General features: G+C 43.5%; 1 protein-coding gene across 7 annotated transcripts in view; it reads right to left on the bottom strand.

The window, feature by feature from the left end:
- Positions 1-24,216, bottom strand: part of SLC22A16 (solute carrier family 22 member 16) — a 64,033-nt gene that overhangs the window by 17,963 nt on the left and 21,854 nt on the right. For 5 of the 7 annotated variants that reach the window (XM_074333443.2, XM_088795513.1, XM_019735056.3 and 2 more), the window contains 2 exons: positions 6,881-7,360; positions 874-991 (listed from right to left, as the gene is read on the bottom strand). In XM_074333443.2, coding sequence (XP_074189544.2) covers positions 874-991; positions 6,881-7,284 — 522 coding nt within the window. In that variant the 5' untranslated portion in view covers positions 7,285-7,360. Of the gene's footprint in view, positions 1-873; positions 992-6,880; positions 7,361-18,467; positions 18,621-19,070; positions 19,166-24,216 lie in introns of those variants that run through there. The other 2 variants (XM_074333436.2, XM_019735055.3) reach the window with 2 other exon arrangements.

Genomic DNA, 24,216 nt, shown 5'->3' with positions numbered 1-24,216 from the left:
ATCCTGGGGAGAGGGAATGCCTGCCCTTCTCTATGCTCAGCAAGCTCACAAGCTCTTCCCGCAGATAAAAACTTTACTCCATTATTCTTGATCAATGCCCTTCACACGGAATCGCTGCTGCTGCTGTTTGGTAGTTTGGAACCTGTGTGACAGCCTCACCAAGTGTGGAGGCAACATCCTCACTCCCAGGTCCATTTCCAGGAACAGTCACCATTGTACGAAGTGCCTAACTACGTGCCCGCTGCTGTACTGCAGATGTTTACTTGAATTTCCCTGAATCCTGGTAACAACCCCACGATGCAGGTATTATTTTCTACAGTTTACAGTTTAGAAACTAAGGCTCAAAGAGGATGACATGTTTTTCCCAAGGTCACACAGCTAAGAAGCCAATACATGACAAAGCTGTATTCAAACTCATGCCCTTTCCACTACACTCCCCTGTTCCTTATAACAGAAGGCCTATTGCCTTCTTGTTTTCATTCTTACTGCACATTATACAAATGACTCTCTGAACAATGCACCTTAACCATCTGTTTGGCTCATAGACAAGTACAGGGCCTAACTAGACCAATATGATTAATTGCTCAGAAATAAAATAACTGTGCCATGTGGATCCTGCGCGAGGCAGAGTCAAACAAAAAGTTTCTGCCAAGTAAGCACCAATTTTTCATTTTAATCAGTTCCATTCTAAACAGAGGGTATTAATATTCTGCAGAAAAACTTCTGCAGGGGAGTGAACAAAGGTTAATCCTTCATCTCTCTCCCTAGATTCTAAATGAGCAAATCTAAGGGAGTTAAGGTTTAATGTGAAAATACTGCTGTAGAATTAAAGAGGTAAGAAAAAAAAAAAGGAGACCAAAAACCGCAACTCACAACAGCAAGAAGAAAGCGTGCGAGCATGAAGCTGTAGTAATCCAACGTGAACGCCACTGCTATGCCAAACACGTGCATCCCGATGCTTGTGGACCACAAGACCGGTCGTCTTCCTACCCTGAAAAAGAAGAATTAACAGTGGAAGAAGCAAGGTATAGTTGTAACGGTTTAAACATCCACCCCAATTCATGAAACATGAGTGTTACCTACATCTTTAATAGCTTATGTATTTGATTGCGGTGATTCATTCATTTGGGGCAAATCACAAGTAAGCACATGATTTCTTCAAGACGCCAATCTTTCAGTGAAGAGGCTTCTACCTTAGCTGCTGACATACATATATGATCACTCTGGGTGATCCCCAGAAGACCTCCTATCCTGGGGTTTTGGGAAAGAGGACAGAGAATTTGTCCTTTCCTTCCCAGGTCTTCCACTCTCTGACCTGTTGGATCATCTTCCCTACAGGGCTGGCTCTGCCCACCACCGGAGAGGCGCTCTTGCAAAGCCCCTCTAAAAACAGAGGTGTTGCTACATTCTGCTCCTAGAATAAGTAGCATACTTGCCCTATATTTTTTTTTACTGGAAATGGTATTTCTTTGTCTAAAAAACAATTACATTGTATTCCTAAAAACTGAGATATAATTCACATGGCATAAAATTCAACTTTTTAAAGTATACAATTCAGTGACTTTTAGTGTAGTCACAGAGTTGTGCAACTTTCATCACCATTTAATTCCAGGACATTTTCATCACCCCAAAAAGAAACACTCTGCATCCCGGAGTCATGATTCCTCATTCTCTGCTCCCTCCAGCCCTTGACAGCCACTAATCTACACTCTGTCTCTATAGAGTTGCCTCTTCAGGACATTTTATATAAATGGAGTCACATAATATATGACCTTTTGTGCCTGGCTTCTTTCACATAGCATAATGTTTTCAAGGCTCATCCCTGTTGTAGCATGTGTCAGTACTTCATTCCTTTTTATGACTGACTTACATTCCATTGTATGAATATACCACACTTTGTTTATCTATTCGTCCGTTGATGGACATTTGGATTGTTTCCACTTTTTGATTATGAATAATGCTGCCATGAACGTTCCTGAGCAAGATTTTGTGTGAACTTATGTTTCAGTTCTCTTGGGTATACACCGAGAAGTGAAATTGCTGGGCCATGTAACTCTATGTTTTAACTTTTCGAGGAACTGAAAAACTGTTTTCCAAGGTGGCTGCCCCATTTTTACAATCCCAACAGCAGGGTATGAGGGTACGAATTTCTCCACATCCTCCACAGCACTTGTTATTGTCTGTGATTTTTATTATAGCCATCCTAGTGAGTGTGCAGCGGTATCTCACTGTGGTCTTGATTTACATTTCTCTAATGATCAATGATGCTGAGCATTTTTATATGTGCTTATTGAACATTTGTATATATTCTTTAGAAAAATACCTGTCTAAATCTTTTGCCCATTTTTAAATTGGGTTGTCTTTTTATTGTTGAGTTGTAAGAGATCTTTATAGAGTCTGGATACTAGACCCTTAATAGATGTGTGACTTGCAAATATTTTCTCCCTGTGATTTGTCTCTGACAGATAGTTTTAAGGCAAAAGAATATAGTCCTGAGATTCCAAACAACAGGCTTGCCCGGCACAGCACAGGATACGCAAGCAAATAGGAAACTGTCATCTTCACGCCCTCAGCCTTCTCTGCTCTCACACACACTAGTGGGGATTGTTGGTCCTACACATGAATGGTCCCCAATCTCATTTGAGCCTTGAATGCCATTTAAAACTATTTTCTTACCCATCCCTCATCAATGTCCTCTACCACCCACAGTGTGTTCACTCGCAGCAGATGAGAGCCATCTCCTGCAGGGAACAGAGACCATCAAAGACGGACCCCCACAGCTTCCTGTCCTGCCCACTTGGCAACACAACCTGCTTTTGCATTCAGCCTCCTCTTCCCTCCACTTCTCTGAAGACACACAACTTTTTCTCTCCAAACTCCATGTTGCAAACTTTGCAGTGGACCATGCCTCTTCCTCCCTCCTCTGAGACGTTATTCCACCAATTACTTCTTTTTCCTCTACCTTTCCCTCTCCCCTGACTCCTTCCTTTCAGTTTGTCTCTTCCAACCAAAGACAAGAAACTTCTCGGGACCCCATCACTCCTTTAGCCACCTTGTATCTTGCATTTCCTCCACTGACAGACTTATCAGAAGGGATATGTACTTTCTCAACTCCTACAGTTCCTCCGCCAATGACCACCAGGTTGCAACAGACTTTTCTGAGGTCGCTTTGCAGTCACTAGGGACCTCCAAGTTGCCTCTCTCGGTCCTTTTGCGCCTGTCTTCTCTAGGGACACCTAGCTGCCTGCTCTCCCTAGGGGCTCTGCTCTCCCTCGGCTTGCAGAACCTCTCTCTCCAGGTTTGGCCCGTACCTCCCTGATGGCCCACCTGCCTCAGTGCTGGCATTTCCTAACGTCCTCTACTGCCTACTCGCTGCCCTTGTGATGTCATCTCCTTCCCCAGCTCTGACTCCTAAATATGTGCTATTAAGTGCCCACATGCCTTCTGGCTCTAGTTGCTCGTCCCCGTTTGAATGTCTTGCAGAGCTGCAATCTTCTGTTATTGCTGCTGTTGGCATTAATTTTGATTTTCCGTTTTTTTCTTAATCCAGGGACAGCACATGTTCACTGGAAAACATCCAGACGTGTTTTCCTCTCTTCTAAAGTGGCTCTCTCCCTAGTGTTTCCTGAATTGGTTGCATCAACTGCCCTCCAGGGTCCTAAACCTAAATGCCTTCTTCCCCCAACTCCTCTCCCTCCTGCATATTAGTCACCGAATTATGTCAGTTTAAAAATGCCTCCCCAAAATGTATCCATCTCCTTCTTTCCCCCTCCACTTCTGCTTATATTCAAGGCTTCACCGTTTCTTACATCATTCATCCCAACAGTCTCCCAACCAGTCCCCCTAACGTCACACCAGGACACCCCACACACTTTCTGAAAATAAAACAATCCGAATCATGGTTTAATCTCTTGTTGTTTCCTTTATCCATCCTACACGTCTACCACACTGACGTTCCCACCATTCCCGAACGTGCCAGGCTCTCTCATGACACAAAGTTGTCCCTTCCCCTTGTAAAGGCTTCTTCACTGAGCTTTTAAACCCAAGTCAAATGTGAAGCCTTTTGTGACGATCCTCTGGGGTCTCATGGCAGAAATTAAGAGACAGTGTGATGTTATAGCTAGGTATAGAGACCTGGGTTCAAATCCTAGCTCCACCAATTACTTTCCAAATGAACTCTCTGTGTTTCCTTTCCCTCACCATTAAAATAGGACCAATAGTGCCGAACTCACAGACTTCTTTAAATAATTAAATGAGATAATACACAAGACATGTGGAATAGTTCTGAGTGCATAGTAAATTATCTATACATGTGAGGTGTTATTAGTTTAAAAACATTTACCACATCTCATTGAAATTATCTGTTTCAGAGTCTGTCTCCACTGTTAGCTCCATAAGGATGGGATCAGATTTTATTTCTTTGCTTTTTTATTATAATATGTCATACATATGTAAGAATACATAAAAATGTATACGTACAATTTAGGGAATAAGAAAGACTCAAACACCTATGAAATCACAACCCCAAGTAAGAAAGAGATCATTGCCAGCCTCCTAGCAGCTTCTCAAACCTCCCTTTGTGATTGCAAACCACTTGCCCCCTTCTAGGAGGGGCCATTACCCTAATTTTGGCAATAATCAATTCCTTGCTTTTCATTCCATTTCACCACTTTTATCAGTAACCCTAAACAATATAGGTTACTCTTGCTAGTTTTTCAACATTCTATAATAGAACAGTACCATAGGTATTATTTTATGACTTGCTTCTTTCACTCAACATTATTTCTGGAGATTCATTTCTATTGTATTGTATTGCTGTGGTTCATTCATTTCATGGCCACATAGCCCTCTGCAAGAATATACTGTAATACATGTGTCTATGATGTGGTTGAAGGACGTTTGGGTTGTTTGCGGTGCCCAGCTGTTAGGGGCATTCTCATGCTTGTATCCGTGTGGACACGTGCAAGAGCGCCTGCAGGGTACGTGCCCTAGAACCTGTGGGCTGTCCACATCACCAACGTCTCTGTATAAGCTAAACCTCTCTTCAAAGTGTTCCTGATTTTTGTATTCTCAGTTTGCATTCACACCAGCAGGGTGAGAGGTCCTAACACTCCACATCCTCACCAACACTTGGTATCACAAGACTTTTTTACTTTTGACAACTTGTCAAACATAAATGGTACGATTATATATCACTGACACCCTTTTCATCTTTTTATTAACCACTTGGATTTTCTCTTTTATGAAGTGACTTCAAATCTTTTTCTCCTTTTGTCTGTCTGTTTCCTATGGATATAAACATCCTTTCACTATTCTGGATCCTGATTTTTAGTTTTATGTAAAGCAAATATTCTCTCCCTCCCTCCCTCCCTCCCTCCCCCCCCCCCCCATGGCTTTCTCCCTTCCTCTCCTTCCCCGTCTCTGTTTTGCTTTATAGTACAGGCTAGAATCTCCAGTACAATACTAAGTGGAAGTGGGATTTCACACATCCTTCTCTGTTCCTGATCTCAAAGGAAAAGTTTTTCCTTCTCACAATTAAGATGTTCATGGTAGATCTTTGTATAGATACCCAGTATCAGGTTAAGGACATTCTCCTATTTTTAGTTTTTATCATAAATGGATTTTGAAATTTATCAAATGCTTTTCCTATATTTATTGCATTGGCAATATGAATTTTGTCCTCTAATCTGTTAACATGGTAACTTCCATTGATTAGTTTCTAATATTAAATATGTTCCAGACGTTATCCCTCTGCCTCCATGAATTTCAGTCTGTCATATTTTCCAACTCTTTGTCTCTCTGAGTTTTATTATTTTTTTCTGAGCTATCACCCATTTCACTAATTCTTTCTTTAACTATATATAATATGCTGTTAAAAGTACCCAGGAAGTTTGTTAGTCACTTTTTTTTTTAATTTCTAGATGTTCTAGGTAGTTACTCTTCAATCTTATGTCCTTTTAAAATACAATTTCCAGACTTTTATCAATGCTTTAAAACTTGTCTTGCATTTCTTTAAGAATAGCAAACATACCCTGTTTCCCCGAAAATAAGACCTCGCCGGACAATCAGCTCTAATGCGTCTTTTGGAGCAAAAATTAATATAAGACCCGGTCTTATTTTACTGTAACATAAGATTGGATCGATATAATATAATATAATTAATATAATATAATATAATATAATATAATATAATATAATATAATATAATATAATATAAAATACAATACTGGGTCTTATATTAATTTTTGCTCCAAAAGACTCATTAAAGCTGATTGTCTGGCTAGGTCTTATTTCAAGGGAAGCATGGCAGTTACTTTATTATCTGTGCCTGGTAATTTCAGTATTTAAGTCTTTGTGCAGAAGTCTGCTTCTGCTGCTTATTGCTGCCGGGCTATACCTCTTAAAAGCAAGCCTACTTAACAAAAAAAATAAAAAAACAAAACAAAACAAACAAACAAACAAACAAAATATATATATATATAGACACACACACATATATTCAAAGTAATAACCAGTATCTGTTGAGTAGTTATATGTCCAAGGTGTGTTTTCTGTATTAATTTCACAATAACCCTTTGAGGTGAGTGCTATTGTTGTAATCTCCAGCTTACAAACAAGATTCCAAAACACAGGTTAGGCAATTTGCCCAGGGTCCATAGCTAATAGTAGAACCAGGATTTAAACACAGGCCGACTGTCTTCAGAACCCATCCTCTTACCACTATGTTATTTTGTGTCTGTTATTTAACAGATCAGCAAAGAGGTAGGTATTTAGTCATGAAAATGACTACAGTTTTGAACCTAATTCCCTGTCCCCTAAGAAAACCAGATAGAAAAATGAACCCTACACTGATGCAACCATCCTAAATATTTCATTTTACCTGTCAGAAAGGTAGCCAAAAACCAGCGCTCCCAGCAGTACTCCAAACATAAACGTGGGCTGGATCAGCTTTGCAAACCATTCTCGGTTACAGACCAAGTCCCACTGAGTCACCACGGTGTTATCCCATTTGCTCTTGTCATAGATGAAGCCATCCAAGCAAGAAAAGCCACTCTTATGGCCATCATAATCATAGTTCAAACTCGAGTTGTTATCCCTCCGGAACCTGTAACATCTTGTGAGCTCCCAGACCTCACCGTCCTCTAGCTGCACTACAACGTAATCCTCACGGCCAGTGGGAAACAGGGTCCAGATGTCGTCCAACCTCCACAACGAGGTATTGTGGAAAAGAATCCGACTCACGTTGCCTGGGGGCCTGCAGGTATGCTTGGGGAACATGGTCATAAACACAGAAGCCAAGTAGTGGATACCACAAGATATGTTCTGGAAGGCACATGTAAAATAGATAAATATCTGGTATCTGGAAAGAGAAGAAAAGCAAGTTGTTATATCTGGCCTATACATAAGCACTATGAAGGGTCTCTATCATGTTTAGCTTTATATATACATACAGATGGTAAATACAGAAATAAATGTTTGGGTGCACAGTTTAGTATATATACATATATATTATATAACATACACTATATAACATATATAATATACATTACATAACTCTATCTTTTGAGAGGGCTTAGAAGCAATAACATCCCAATAGCAACAAGCACACCCAGTGCCCTGATCTTGATTTCTAAATACTACGCCTCATTAAAAGGAACCAGAAAAAAATGGCTGATTCTAAGACCAGGAGGGGGAATATACAAAGTATGCCTGGAGCATCTTGTAATTTCAGAAAGTAAGGAAGTGCTCAAAATATAAATAGATGGAGGCATGTTAAAGGCACACAGGAGCCGATCTGAAAGAGCTCCAGGTGGCTACACTGAAATAATTTGAGCAACAAAATAAACAGCATAGTATACCCCAAAGTATAAAACAAATATGAGTCCACGTTGTGATGGTTAAGTTTATGTGTCAATTTGACTGCGCTAACAGATGTCAAGATAGCTGGTAAAGCATTCTTTCTGGGTGTGTCTGTGAGGGTGTTTCTGGAGATTAGCATTTGAACCAGTAGACTGAGTAAAGAAGATTGCCCACACCCGTGAGGTTGGGCATCATGCAATTGTTGAGGGCCTGAATAGAGCAAAAAGGTGGAGGAAGGACAAATTCACTCTCTCTGCTTGGGCTGTGACATCCATCTTCTCCTGTCGTTGGACATTGGTGCTCCTTGTTCTTGAACTTTCAGCCTGGGACTTACACCATCAGCCCTTTGATTCTCAGGCCTCTGGACCCAGACTAAATTACACCACTGGCTTTCCTGGGTCTCCAGCTTGCGGATGGCACATGGTGAGATTCCATAGTCATGTGAATCAATTCCTATAATAAATTTCCTCTTATCTATATCTATATACACATGCACATCTATAGCTATAAAAATATATACATATATTTATATATCCTATTGCTTCTGTTTCTCTGGAGAATCCTGACAAATACACCACACTAATGTAAATAAATGATTGAACAAATAAATAAAAAGGAGGGAGAGACAAATCTTTCTTACAGTAAAGTTCCAACTAATATCTGTAACTATTCCCCCTCTACAGGAGATGGAGCTTAATTCCCACTCTTTACGCCTTGAAGGTGGGCTAGACTTAGTGGCTTGTTTCCCAAGAATATAGTAGGAAAAGGAAAATAACAGTAACTTTACAGTGGGCAATCTAGCAAACACCATCTTAACCAAATGTTGCAAATGTTGTGTGGATATCGTGTACCCCTCATATGATATGAAGAGCAGGCACTTCACCTCTAGGGTCTTTGTTCCCCAAACCAAAACCTTGGTCTAACCATGAGAAAAACAACAAATAATCCCAGATTGGGGGACATTCTACAGGCTGCCTGGCCAATACTCCTGAAGACTGCCAAGGTCATTAAAAAAAAAAAAGAAAAAACAAGGAAGGACTGAGAAAGTGTTACAGACCAGAGCACACTGGGAGACAAGACAATGAAATGCAATGTGATCCCCAGGATTGGATCCGAGAAAAGGAAGAGGACCTTCGCGGAAAAACTAGTGAAATCTGTATGAAAGTCTAGAGTTTAGTTAATAGTAATATACTAATATCAGTTTCTTGGTTTTGACAAATATGTCATGGTCATGTCAGATGTTAACAACGGGGAAACTGGGTGAGATGCATATAGGAATTTTCTACTATCTATGCAATTTTTCCGTAAACCTAAAATGATTCAAAACTTAAAAGATTGTTCAAAAGTTTAAAAATAAATGTAGGGTCTCCAAAATTACAGACTCAAGCCAACAGTGACACATTCTCTGAAATAAAAATTGTCTCACAAGGACAACTGTGCAGATGGGACAACAGGGTAAAATACATAAAATTTGGACTGCCCCACAAATTTCAAACCCCTGGAATTAAGAGTCAGAACAGCCCCTGTGGGCAGTTGATTTCATGATTTCGATTTAAAACAGAATCAATTCAGACAGTGAAGAACATTACTATACAACCATTATCACAGAAGTAGGAAATAAGTCCTGTCAGATCACACTGAGGCAAAATTACACTATTGACATGTGTGATTTTGTCTTCCTTCTTATTTTCAGACCTGCCCAGCCACCTGCTCCCTCTCACTGGAAGGTGCTTCTGACCATCCCTTAGCACAGCAGTTCTCAAACTTTTTGGTCTCAGGAGCCTTTACATTATTAAAAATTTTGAGGACCCCAAGGGGCTTTTCTTTATGTGGGTTATATCCATCAATTTAATCCATTTAAACATAACAATAACATATAGCTACAGTTTTCAAAACAAAATTAGTGAGAAGAGTAGCACATTCAAAATTTGGATTAATACATTGTCACTAATATTTCAGAAATCTAGTAGTCCAGGAATTTATATGGATTCATATCGGTTCCATAAGATGTTCGATGGACAAATGCTGGCTCACATTTCACAGATAATAACTACAACTGACAAGTGATTTCCTGTGTTTGAGAAACGTATTCTGCCAAATAAACTATGTCCCCTTAAAAACATAATAGGGCCGGCCCGGTGGCTCAGGCGGTTAGAGCTCCATGCTCTTAACTCCGAAGGCTGCTGGTTCAATTCCCACATGGGCCAGTGGGCTCTCAACCACAAGGTTGCCAGTTCAATTCCTCGAATCCCACAAGGGATGGTGGGCTCCGCCCCCTGTAACTAAGATTGAACACGGCACCTTGAGCTGAGCTGCCGCTGAGCTCCCAGATGGCTCAGTTGGTTGGAGTCCGTCCTCTCAACCACAAGGTTGCTGGTTTCGACTCCTGCAAGGAATGGTGGGCTGTGCCCCCTGCAACTAGCAAGGGCAACTGGACCTGGAGCTGAGCTGCGCCCTCCACAACTACGACTGAAAGGACAACAACTTGACTGAAAGGACAACAACTTGACTTGGAAAAAAGTCCTGGGAGTACACACTGTTCCCCAATAAAGTCCTGTTCCCCTTCCCCAATAAAATCTTAATTAAAAAAAAAAAGTTAAATCTTAAAAAAAAAACAAAAAACATAATAAATGTACTAAGCTAGGAGTTCATGAAAGTGTTGTTAATCCTTAGACAAACCTTTCTTAATAAATTTGTGGATGAGGAAAAGAAAACTTGGATTAATAGAAGACAGGTAGTTTGTCATATCTGCGCCTGCCTTCAATCTGATGATTGTTATCACACCTCACATAGTCTCTGGAAAACTCCATTGTACTTTCATGAGATAATGAGAATAAAGAAGGCAACTAACGTGTTAGTATTACTCTGAAAATAGTCTTGGCCTTGCAGACCCAGAGATCTGCCGATCACATTTGAGAACTGCTGGTCTAGCCTATTCCTTCCCTTCTCTCCACTTCTTCCTTTTTCCCTCCGCACTAAATGCCCCCAGAGCCCCTCACTGCCTGCTTCTCTCAGGTCTCCCTTTTCTATTTACTTCCCCCTTCTCCACTTTCACTCATTCTCTCCCTATCACTTTCTCTCCTCTGACCACAATATGCAACTGAAGTACTGCTGTTATTTATGTTGATTTTTTAAAGGATACAGGGTGAATGTTTTCTATTATATTTCTGTATCAAACCAACAAAAAAAGTCCCATAAAAGGTTGAATAAAGTCCCATAAGGGTAACAACTGTGGTTCAGTCACTTTAGTATCTCCTGTAGCACGCAGCCTGGTGGATGGTGCAGTGCACGTAGAATGTCATGAAATTGGGCTGAAAATGAACAGCGTTAAAGTTAATGCGGACTCGTACCTCTAGGAAAAAGAGATGTTCAAGAAGCCAGTGTATCCAAAAACATTTTGACATCGGTAAAAAAAAAAAAGTGTGTGTGTGTGTGTGTGTGTGTGTGTGTGTGTAGACATATAAAAGGAGCATATATACATGCATATATTCATATAATACTGAATACATTATGTTGAAATACAAATTCATACATATACATTTACTTATATACATACATGCATATGTAAAATGGGTGTTTTTATGGAAGTCCAAAGCATCACCTCTGCCCACTACACTAGTAGGTGAACACACCCTACTTTGGAGACTATCACAAGTGACAATGCTAGGCAGTCACAGAAGTGGTGCTGCGATGCATCCCATGGGCGACCTCCCCAAGTCCTCAGGGCTGACTGACAAGCTGGCACGCCGCCAGCATCCCTCACTTCTCGTAGAACCTCATGGAGATAAACAGTGAGTAAAATGGAAGCCACTTAAAGTGCTGGGGCTGTCAGGACCCCACAGGCTGGTGGTGCTGGCCCCAGCAGCCAGTTCAGAGAAGAAAAACAAAACAAAAAGTGTCTTTTTTTCTAGCCGTGCAGGAGAGGGAGAACAGGACACACAAATTGCTATTCTCATGGTCTCTTAGGGAAGAGCAGCCTAAAGAGCGTGAAGCCCCAAAACTTGTACCCTCGGGGCGAATGGGAGCCAGCTCTGTTTTTCCAGAAAAGGTACCTCTGCCAGAAGAAAAGCGGTCAGAAACCAGCCTCCGGCTATTCCATACAGAGGAGCTGGGCAGAACAGCAGTCTGAGAACACAAGCCTGACTTGCTCTGGCTCCACAGACCCCAAAAGGCTAAGACCATGGTTTCAAAGAGTGGGCTTGAGCCCTCTCTTCCGCAGGTAACCAGCCCTCACCCCATGCACTGACTGCTGGACATCACCACAGAGCCTCAGGGGCAGGTTCTGCCCTCGGCCTGCACACACTATGCTACCTGTGCGCACCTGGCATGGATGGCAGAGCACTTGCCCTCAGGTAACAGGCTCCTGCATTCAGGAGGTATTTCTTCCTTCCCTGCCATTTTCCCAGGACGCATTTCCCAGCCTGCAGGAATAATCACTAGCTAGAAGGGCTCTGTTAGAGAATTTTATCCGAGTGGTTCTGCTCTATCAAGCAGACTTTAGACCGGCCTGTTCTTAACACAGCAGAGGTCCTCATCTCCCCACTTCCCCCGCCCAGGGTACACCTGTCGCAGTGCTGTATGTAACATGTTATTCAGCATGGTCTTGGTCACTGAACATATTCCGCTAATGCCTTACGTTGGACCACGCTTTACAGTTTAAGCACTTTCACGTTCATTATCTCATCTAATCATTTCAACATACTTCAAACTTTGTGGGCTACCTGAGATTCAGTGATCAAAACATCTTTGCTTAGCAAATCACTCATGTACGTAAAATGGAAAGCTAATCTTACTTAAGAAAACAGTTCGTATTTACTAATTCTCTTTTTTATACCAAGCACCTAAGTGTCTCTACTTTGCTATCAGATAATACACTAATAGGTGTTACCATCTGCCCTTGAAAGTAATAAAACTCTACCTCCCTAAAAGTAACCAGAATTCAACATCATAAAGATATCAACTCTCCCAAAGTTAATTTATAAATGTAGTATTCAATATCGTGTATATAACTGCAAAATATTAGAAACTTAAGTGTTCCTCAGCAGGAGACTGGTTACATACGTTATGGTAAAGATATAAATAGTGCCTAGAAATGCCAGAGGGAAAGGGCAGTGTGGAGTTCTTCACTAACGGCAAGCTCCGGGGATCTAGTACAGATTGAGAACCACCCTCTCCAGCTCATTACAGTGGAGCCTGTGGTAGGTCAGCCTCTCACTGCCAGGCCCCATGGCAATGGACTTGGGCATCAGGTTCTCTTGAAACCAAATCCTGTTTGGGGCCTAAGAGGCATCCCATAATAATACCACTCCTTATGAACATGACTGAGAATGTAGCATAAATCACATATAATGCACCTATTGAGAATTCTTTTACTCCCTCCCACCCCCCTAAATTTCAACTCAGAAAACTGCGACACAGCCCCTGCAAACGGCAGACAGGTGTGTTTTTTTTGGTGTTTTTTTTTTGAGCAAAACTTAGACGTTTATCATTTACATCCCTCACACTGTGTGGGCAGACAGGTTTTGTATGGCTGAAGTTCACCTGCCTGCCCCTGAAGGAATCTTGGTCTGGTACCTAAGTGGCCTCAGCACCTGGAGTGGCCCCACCACTGAAAAGCTCACATTCTGCTCGCTGACCATGACCTCCCGTCCTCCCAGTTTCCCCCATCCCTCCCACTGGCCCCATTTTGAGGAGCTTCCAGGTGTCCAGTCTTTGGATCCCACCAGCTTCTCTAGCTGACTGCCAACTTCCCCACCAGCCTGAATCCCACAGTCAGCGCTAGAGCTATTCTTGAATTCTCTTGTCACGGTCTCTGCTCACACACACACTTCCCAGCAGAGCATCCATCCTGGCCGGCCTCTGAAGCTAGGATTTGTCTTCTCTGCCCCACTCCTAGTGATTCTGGGTCAGGAGATGTGAGGTGGCATTCGGGACACCACATGAGCTTCCTATGAGATTCTGACATGGATGAGAAACTGCCCCGGGAAAACAAATTCTCTGGTACCGATACAAGGTTTGATAATTAAAACATTTAACAACCGTTATGGAGCAACTGGAACTCTCACAAACAGCTTGTGAGGGTGTAATGTGTTACAACCACGTGGCAAAACTGTTTGGCAGCTGACCACATGCACACTCAGTGACAGAGCAATTCCTCTCCTAGGTATACAACCAACCAAATGTCCGCACGAGCACCCCAAAAGACATACACGAGAGCCTATTCATAATAAGCCCAACTTGAAGACAATCTAAATGTCTGTTGACAGCAAATGAATAAACTGTGGAATATTCACATCATGACTACTATATAGCAAAGAAAATCAGCAAACGACTGTGACATACAATATGGGTGAGTCTTACAAACACAATGTTGAACAAAAGAAGCCAGAGGGAGAGTATGTGTGTTTTTTACTCCATTTATAGAAAGTTTAGAATGAGGCAAAACGAACCTACGGTGTTAGGTGTGAGGAGAGTAGGGAGGGTGCTTGGGAGAGGGCATGAGAAGGGGTGACCTGGGTGGCAACACGGCTGTGCTCACTTTATGATGATTCATCAGGTTGTAGATGATGGTGCGTACTTTTCTGAATATACGTAAGATATCAATTTTAAAGTTTTGTATCTGCAAAACTCAGGGAGAGGGAAAAGTATTCAGCAACGCCCCTCCTGAGGCACGACTGGAATGGGAGCCAAGGCACGCCCAGTCTGTCCACATGGTGTCTACCAGCTGGGTGTCAGCCTCGATGGCCCCGAGTCTTTACTGACAAGGAGGTGTCTTGCCTGAACACTACATTATTTACCCAGATACCTATCGGAGGCCCCAACCTGGAATTCCCACAAGGCACTCAAGAGTCTCAAACTGATCTCAATATCCGAGCCCCCAGCCTACCCCACTGAGAGTATAACTGTTTCTGAGTTTAGGGCACCATCAACCACACACACCAGACATAGGGGCACAGGGCATGGTGTGGGGTGCTCCCATGGTCCCTCCCACTTCTTCATGCCTTAGGGCAAGAGGCCCCGTGTATTCCACCTGTTAAAACGGCCCGGTCCCCCCTGTTCCCACCCCTCCTGCCTTGGTCCGGACCCTCATTATCTCCCACCTGAGTTTCCTCTGGTCTCCTTGCCCCAACTCCTGCCCCTCCAATGCACCTTCCGTTCTGCATAGTGATCTTCCTAATACCCTTAGTATGACATTCAAAAATACTCTTGGGGGTGATTGTAAGCTTACCTCGCACCCTCACACTCTACACTCCAGAAATAATAAACCACCTAGCAGTCCCCAAAAGCCATGCTAGTTCACATAAATGTTTTTCCATGTTCTGGAATGATCCTGAGCATTCTTGCAATTTAAACTTCTCTTTCGCTTTTGCAACGATAACTTCTTGAAACAACAAAACCTTACTTCCCTAGGTGTCTAGCATTCTAGCATATCACTCTCTCCCTCACAAAGACTCTTGTCCATCAGGTATCATCCATGTGCCAAACCTAAGGCCCCTCTGGCACAATAGACTTACAGATCCAACACAGCACTGTGCCCTCAGCTGGAGAGACACATAAATGGAAAAAGAATCATACAAACACAACAGGCAGAAAACCCAGGTGCAAAGAAAAGAAAAATGACCAGGACCCCCTGGAAATGGACCCGTGAAATCTGGGTGACGGGTTAAAGGAAATTACTTCCGGTCTTAGACTTATATCATTCTGTATAAAGAACTGGTGGTACCCCACTGTGGCTAAGAGCATGGACTCCAAAGCCAGACTGCCAAGGTTTGAATCTTGATTCTACTATTTACCATCTGGGACCGTGGGCAAGATCCTTAACCTAGCTGTGCCTCAGTTTCCTCACCTGAAAAATGGGTTGTTGCGGGAATGGAAAGACTTAATATTTGTAAAACACTGTGGCACATTGTAGCTGCATATAAGTATCGGCTATGTTCATGTTCATAAAGTGAAGTTAAACAAGAAGAGCCAAAAAAACTCATAAATTAAAGAAAAACACTACCTATATCCATAAATATAAGTCAACCACAAGATCTACAGTCCAAATCTGACATTTTAAACCATCTCTTCCCTTATGCTGGGACAACGAAGGGATCCATGTTCTTAGAACCCCCAACACAGGTGCCTGAATCTGTTTCCTCAGGTCCCTCTCACATGCGGCTGAAGCCGTGAAGTCTATGAAACTTCAATATGGTTTCAAGACAAGTCCTGGAACTCCTTTTTAACTCTTCTTAGGTGTCCTGCTTTCCTCTTTTAAAGGTGATTAGGATAGTGCTTTCTCACCCTAGAAATGACTAATGAGAAATGAGAGACAATTAGGGATCTCTACTTAACATGTTCACTAGGTTTCCTTAAGAAAAGACTTATAATGTACAATAACCTCACTTTCTAAACAATAAAGAGACCAATCAGAGCAAATACCAGAGGAAATATGGGGTACTGTGTTATAGTCACACTGTTTTTAAACCTTCTGCTGCAAACTTTGGCTTGTTACCCCTTTCCTTCCTTCTAGCTGCTTTCACAATCAACCCTTCCCACCAAGATGGAGACTCAGGTGACAACAATAGCCATGATTTATTAAGAACTTACTGAATAATTCTTGGGGCTGGCTAAGAGCTGTCTCACAAAATCCATTCTCCCCTTCTTTCACCATGGTGAGCGACATTTGACCATGTGGGTGAGGACAATGGGAGCAGCTGCCCCAGGCAGAGAGGGAGCCCCATGGGTGGATGGCAGAGCTGCCTCACCCACTTGGATCCCCAGATGACCCCAGGGAACAGAACCTGCCCTGGACAGTGACTGGAGAGGAGCAAACTTCCAACTGAGGGATCTCAAATTTTTGTTATAGCACCTTAGCCAAACACTGCTATTAACCTTAGTTAATCGCAAAATACATGGGGAAAGGATGGTATTAATACCATCCTCGTAGGGTTACTGTGAGGATGAAATGAGAGGCTGCATGTGGACTGCTTATAATAAATACTTGTAGCACTATTCTTACCCCCATTGTACAGATGAAGAAGTGGTAGTTAAAATGCTCAAGACCATATAGTCACGACGTGGTAGAGCCAGGATTGGAATTCAGACATCCAACCCCAGAGCTGATCTTTTATCGTCCTGCTTCCAGAAGGAAAACATGAGATCATATATAAAGGCCTGGCCGAGTCCCGGGGTGGGTACCTAACTGGGCTCAGGAGAGCATCATGGCAAAGAGCATGACCCGTGGAGGCCAATGGACATCCAATGACATCCAATTCTGCTTGGCTATTACTAGGTTTGTGATTCAGGCACAAGCCCCAATTTTCTCGTGTATAAAATGAGAGTGATGCTACCAGTCTCACGGGGCTGCAGTGAAGATTAAAGAAGAGAAGATGTACGGAGAGTTTATGACCGAGCGAGGCAAAACTCAGCATCCACTCACGCAGGTATTAGGAGGAAACAGGGGAGAGCTGGAGCCTCCTGCTCCTCCTCCACCTGCTCCAGCAGCTTCCTTTTTGCAAACACTGGGAATCATAACCAAAATCTGTGCAACTTGCCACCTTGAAGAGCAGCACCACATCATTTCTGCACTACAGACCTGGGAGAAGGAGGTAAGGCAGGTATTATTATGACTCCCATTTTGTGGATAGGAAAGTGAGACACAGCATTCCCAGAATTAGTTGGAGGTAAGTGGCAGGCCATGCTTCAGACTTAGCGCCAAACCTCTGATCAGCATGCTGTATGGCCCCTCACCCAGCTTCCTCTCCGAAACAGCTAGGATGATACAGAGAAGCCTTTCTCCATGAATGAATGAATGAATGAATGAATGAATGAATGAATGAATTTTTAAAATTCTGTTATTAATTTAACAAATGAAAAGAGAATGCCTAGTGTACAAAGGTTAAACCTAGGTCCCACCATTAGGTAATTGTGGGTCTTTGGCCCTACCGGCCTCAGTTTCACAATCATCAAAATAAAGATTAAAACCCCTTTGCAAGATCCCCACTGGGCATCAAATGAAACACTGTGTGTAACCAACCACCTGGCACAGTGTACCTGGCACATACTGGTTTCTATACATGGCAATAAACTCTGACTAACGGTTGTTCCTGGGGCAACACCTGCCAGGAGCTGAGAGAGACCCCAGGGGGCGGCGGGGCTGGGGAGGAATCTTCTGCAGAAGTAAAAGGAGGGGGTTTGGCGGATTAGAGAAACGCGCGGCCAGTAACAGGCACTCCTCTATTCCCGTGACCTGACCTCTCCGGCGGGGCCTCCGGACTCCGGCTCCCACCCAAGGCGTGCTGCAGACCCCACCAGTCCCGCAGCAAGAGCGCCAGGCGGGCCCGCACCCACCATTCCCGAAGCAAGCTCCAGTGCCCCTCTGCAGGCTACGGGGAGGTCCCGCTGCCAGAGTGTGAGAGGACTAGCCCAGCTCAGAGTCAGGAGTCTGGACACGGGTCTCCCAACTTCCCTGGGACACATGGGGTGGAGATGTTTTCAGATCGCGAGCGCAGCGCGAGAACCCCATTGCAACGGAAAGAAACAGACCCCACCGGCGCCTCCAGCCACGCGGCTCCCGCTCCCCCCTAGGCCGTCCTTCCTCCCCACCTCCAATTCCAACTCCCTACCTGCCAAAGTGCCCCACGCGGTCAAAAATCAGCTCCAAATTGCCCGACCCCATGGTGCGGTCGTGCACTGCGCTCGGAAGCCGGATGCGCCAAACTCTCTCAGTGCCGGGGGCTGTCGGCACCCAGCCCCGCCCAGCACCAAGGGTGCAGCAGCCTCGGGGAACCTCCCTGCCCACGCCCCCTGGGGGCCGACCCGGCCTTCTGTTGTCCCTCTCTGACGTGCTCGGGATGCTCGTGGGGCCAGACTTTGTTCCTCCCTCTGTTCTTCAGCCCCTCCCCCCACCCCCCAAACCCCCACCATGACCCCCCACCGCTGGCTGAGCAGCCTCTGGCCTCTTCCCCAGCGCACAGTGGTCCGTGAGCGAGCCCGCCATCTGACCCTTGACACTCACCGTCCGCGTGGTGCCTCTGGAAAGGTTCGCCCGACAGCCCAAGGCGAGAATACGGAGAGGCTCGGGTTCGGTCTAGGGGCAACAAGAACCTAGGATCTTCAGAATGGCACACCTTATAACCATGGCTCTCGAAATGTCACGCTTTAGTCTACCGCAGTACTTGGTTTTATACGTACATTTCTGGACTCCACTCTTGAGCACAAATACTCACTTTCTCAGAGAAGTCCAACAGTTAGACCGCCAGGACACGGGTCTACAAGACAGCATAGAGAATGGATTCTGATGACCCTGAGAAGTGGCAGCATTTTGCAGAGGTGTGTTCAAGATTTTACATTAACCAAAGGGCAAAGGGGACTCCCTGGGCCGAGAGTTAAGCAGAATTGTGAAAACAAACTTGTACTTGCATAGGATTTGAAAAGGAGAGGAAAGCCCATCTCCCAAAGTACTTCCCTCACCTACTGTCACAGAACCTAAAAGAACACCATTCAAGATTTACTTATTTTTGCACCGAATAATGCTCTCTAGACCTTTTCTTTTGAAATGCAAATTACGCCTAGACTGATTAATCCATAAGTAATAAACAATTTGGAGTGGATTTTTTTAATTAAGTAGATTCCTGCTAACTAGAGGGACTTAAGGTGGGAAATGCTAGGAAGTAGGGGGAGCAAGAAGCAATAGTTTTGCCAAGAGCTGACCCTAGAAGGAAAGGTGGGAGCCACAGGGGACCAGTCAAGACCCTGTGTTGCTTCAAAGCACCAAAGGGAGAGTTCCCTGGAAAAGATAGGGAGAAAACTGAACTTTCATCTGCTATTCTAATTACACCAGGTAGAAATGCCACAACATAGATAAAATGGACAAATTCCTTGAAAAATACAAACTACGAACACCCACTAAAGAAAAAAATAGATAACCAGAATAGCTCTATATCTATTAAAGAAATTGAAAGTGTAGTTTAAAATCTTCCCACAAAGAAAATCCCAGGCCCAAACATTTAAGGAAGAAATAATACTGATTTTGTGCAAATACTTTAGGAAAATTGAAGAGTAGGGAATAGCTATTAACTCATTCTACGAGCCAGCATTACATGGAGACCAAAATCAGGCAAAGACAAAAAAAACTACAGACTGATATACTTCATGAACATAGATGCAAAAATTCTCAAAATGTTAGCAAATTGAATGCATCTTTATATAATAAAGGACAATACATCATGACCAAGTGAGGTTTATCCCAAGAAAGCAAAAGTGTTTTAACATCTGAAGATCAATCAATGTAATTCACCATATCAACAAACTAAAAAAGACCATATGATCATCTCAGTAGATGCAGAAAAAGCATTTGACAAAAACCCAACATCCTTTCATAATAAAAAGACTCAACAAGCTAGGAATAGAAGGTACTATGAACTGTTTCTTCCCACAGAAAACTTCTGACACCGAATGTGTGGGGGTTTTCCTCACACCAACAACCAATCCTCCAACTCGCCAAACACCAGATAGAAGACCTACAAGTTAATTCTGTTCTGACACTAACTACCTGGAGTTTGCATCGCATCCCACAAGGGCTCAGTCGCAGTCTGTCCCCTACTTCAGATGCCAATCACAAGTCCCGGACCTCCCACACTTCTGATCAACCGGCTAAAATCAGGGGTTCCCACAACCCTCTCCTCAGTTTCAGTAATTTACCAGAACAACTCACGGAACTAAGGAAAACACTTTATTCACATTTACCAGTTTATTATAAAGGATATTATAAAGGATATAGATGAACAGTAAGATGAAGAGGTACATAGGGCAAGGTATGGGGAGGAGGAGCACAGACCTTCCATGCCCGCTCCAGGCACATCTCCTTCCCAGCACAGTGATGTTCACCAACCCAGAAGCTTGCTCAACCTCATAGCGTAGGGGTTTTTATGAAGGTTCTCTTACATAGGCATGGTTAGTCAAATCACTGGCCATTGACAATTAACTCAATCTCCAGACCTTCTCCTATCCCCAGAGATCAGGGAGTAGGGCTGAAACTTCCAGCCCTCTAATCATCACTTGGTCTTTTTCTAAACGCAGCACCCATTCTGAAGCTACCTAGGGACCCCCACCTACCAGTCGTCCCATTAGCGTACCAAAACGTCACTCATCACTCCGGAAATTCCAAGAGTCTTAGAGATTCTTGTGTCAGGAACCTAGGACTAAGACCAAATAGGATAATAAAAGATTCTTCAATCACCCATCACTCAGAAAATTATGTGCATGCCTATGGTGAAGCTTAATTTCTAAATTAGGCACAGTAAGAGATTAACAACAATAACTAATAATAAAATAGAACAATTATAACAACATACTGTAATAAAAGTTATGTGAACGGCTTTGGGACCACTATTAAGTAAAATAGGGGCTATGTGAACGCAAGCACTGCAGTATTGCTGCAGTTGATCTAATAACCAAGACGGCTGCTAAGTGGCTAATGGGCAGATAGCAAACACCGCATGGATATGCCACACAAAGAGATGATTCACGCCCCAGTGGGATGGCATGAGATTTCATCACGCTACTCAGAACTGCGTGCACTTTAAAACTTACGAATTGCTTATTTAATATTTTCGGACCGTGGTTGACCACAGGTAACTGAAACCCAGAAAACAAAACTGACGGTAAGGGGACATGAGGGTACATTAATGACTCCCAGATTTATATGTCCAAGCTGACCTCGCCCCAGCTCTCCAGACTTGCTAATATCACTACCTTCTCCGTGCCTCCATAAGCTGTCAAAACGCCACTTCAAACGTACCACAGCTACCTTTAACCCCACTCCTCTCCAGCACTTCCCATGTCAGTACAGGGCACCACTTTTACTCAGATGCTTAGGCCAAACCCTTGGTGTCTTCTTTCACTCCTCTCCTGTTCTCACACTCCACATCCTTTTCCATCAGCAAATTCTGGTTGCTCTGTCTTTATAAGAGAGTCTGATTCTGAACACTTCTCTCCATCCCCCACCCCCCTCACCACTGCTAAACTTCTTGTCCCAACCATCATCCTTTGCCTGGATTATGTAACATCCTCCTAACTAACGGGTCTCCTTGCTTCCTCCTGTGCCCCACACAGCAGGCAAGTGCTCCTTAAAAACTTAATTCAGATCAAGGCACTCCCTTGCTCAGCAGCTTCCTATGGTCTTACAATAAAATCCAAAGTCCTTACATGGCTCTGGCAGCTTGTCTGACTCCTATCTCTTTCTCAACCACTACTCCGCTCTGGCCTCACTGGCCTCCTTGCTCATCTTCTAACACAGCAAACACACCCCAGTACCTGCACTTTACACGTGCTAGTTCCTCACCTGAAACTTTTTTTTTTCCACTTTGATTTTCTGTTTATTTTTCAACTTAAGAATATGTCCCCCAACTATACTTTAATTAAAAAAAAGAAAGAAAAGAATACGTTTCCCTCCTCCCCCCACCCCCAATAAAACAGCCACAACAATAAAACAAACAAATCATCCAAGGCTGAAACTTTTCCTGTACCTTTTATTTTACTGCTTTACTAAGATATAATTGACATATAACATTGTGTAAGTTTAAGGTATTCAAAGTTATGATTTAATATATGCATATATTGCAAAATTATTACCACAAAAAGCTTAGTTAACAGTAGTGCTCAGAGAGGTGAGAGCAAAGGCAGAGGAGGTCTTGGAGGCAGGGCTTTCCATGGAGAGCTTGACTGGGGTTGGAAAAGGAAACTGATATGCGTTTAGGATTGGAGAATACAGAAAGGCGAGGATTTTGAAGCAAGGCTGGGGAGTAAACATGCGTTCTACTGAAGGTGAAGAGTTTGATGTTCATTTAAATGCACTTGGAAGTTCCTGAAATGAACAATAAAGTATTTGTAATTTTTCTCTTCCTTGACAAGAGTCTCCTGGAATAGTAAAATTACATGAATGTGGGCAGTCAACCACAATGCTTTCGGTTCTCATCACCCACCTACAGGCCCCTCCAGCCCACCCCTCCCTCATGAGCTCTGGACCCTTATTCTCAACTCTCTACTGCACAATTTCATCTGCTCATGCCTCACGTTACCAGAGTAACCTCTTTAAAATGCCCATGTAAATAGGTCACCCCTTCAGAGAAATCTTTCCATGGCTCCCTGGCTTTCAGAATTAAGTCACAAAAATGTGTGGTGTTTGGCAGAGTTATCAGTGAAATGACTGGAGTGGAAATCTGGTGACTTCAAACCACCAATCCCCCCAACCTCCCTAAAACATGCCTATAAGTTGTTGTGCTAGTGCCCTCAAAGACACCCAACTGGCCCAGTGTTCCAGTTGCAAAGTCCTTAAAACTCAAAAGAAGAATTGCTTTGGTGGGGGGAGGGAAGGCTGTAACCTTGAAGGCTTCCAGGGGGATTTGACATTGGATCCAAGATTTGAAGGATAAGTAAATATTGCCAGACAGCGGTGGGGTGGGGATGTAGACAAGTACAGAAAATAGCCTGCGTAAAGATCTAGATGTGGGGCCTGTGTGATCTAGCCAGGGCCTGTGTGAGGCCAGGATGTAGGGCACAGCAGCAGATGACAGGAGAGCAGGCGTGTGTTGCCCTCTGATTCGTGCCTGGCATACAGAAAATACTGGGTACATTTTCCTAACAGCTTTGGAATCCACTGTTAAGAATGCACACTCTGCAGTCGGACCACCTGGTTGTAAATTCTATCTGCCACTAAAACACTGGGAGACCTCAGGCAAGTCCCATCTCGCTGGTGTCACTCCCATCAAAATGGTTGAAAGAAACAGCTCTGCCTCCCAGGGCAGTTGTGAGGAGCTAAGCCACATTAAGTGCTCTAGTCATCATTTCAGCTGCAAATAACGGCAAACCTAACTCAAACAAGCTAAGAAAGAGACTCTTTTGACTCACTATGGGAAAAGTCCAGCGGTAGAGCTATCTACATGCATGGTGGGATCCGGGGGGACAATGTCATCAGGTTTCCCTTTCTCTCTCATTCTCCAGCTCTTCTTCTCTCTACCCTGCTCTGCTTCTTTGTGTAGATTTCAACCCCAGAAGGAGAGAGAAACCCACACTCTCCCACACCTACAAGTCAAATTTGAGAAAGCTCAGGGTAAAGGGGGGAGAGTAGAATGCTCTGACCGGCTGGTGAGTGGCCAGGGTTGGGAATGCTCTGATTGGCTGGCCTGCATCACATGTTCAGCTCTCATTGAGGGCAGTCCGACAGGAAGTAGGGGACACACATGTTTCCTGGAAAGGAATTCTAATAAATAAATAACATTTATAAGCGTTTAACAACAGCGTGCCTGGCCCAAGGTAAATGCTTTAATAAAAGCTGTGAAGCTAGGCCAGAAGGATAAGTCAGGGTCACAATGG

The sequence above is a fragment of the Rhinolophus sinicus genome, chromosome 2 (genome assembly GCF_057876585.1).
Source record: "Rhinolophus sinicus isolate RSI-liver-muscle chromosome 2, RSI-T2T, whole genome shotgun sequence".
Taxonomy (NCBI): Eukaryota; Metazoa; Chordata; class Mammalia; order Chiroptera; family Rhinolophidae; genus Rhinolophus; species Rhinolophus sinicus.
The sequence above is the reverse complement of the archived record's forward strand: the minus strand, read 5'-3'. Positions and strand labels throughout refer to the sequence as shown.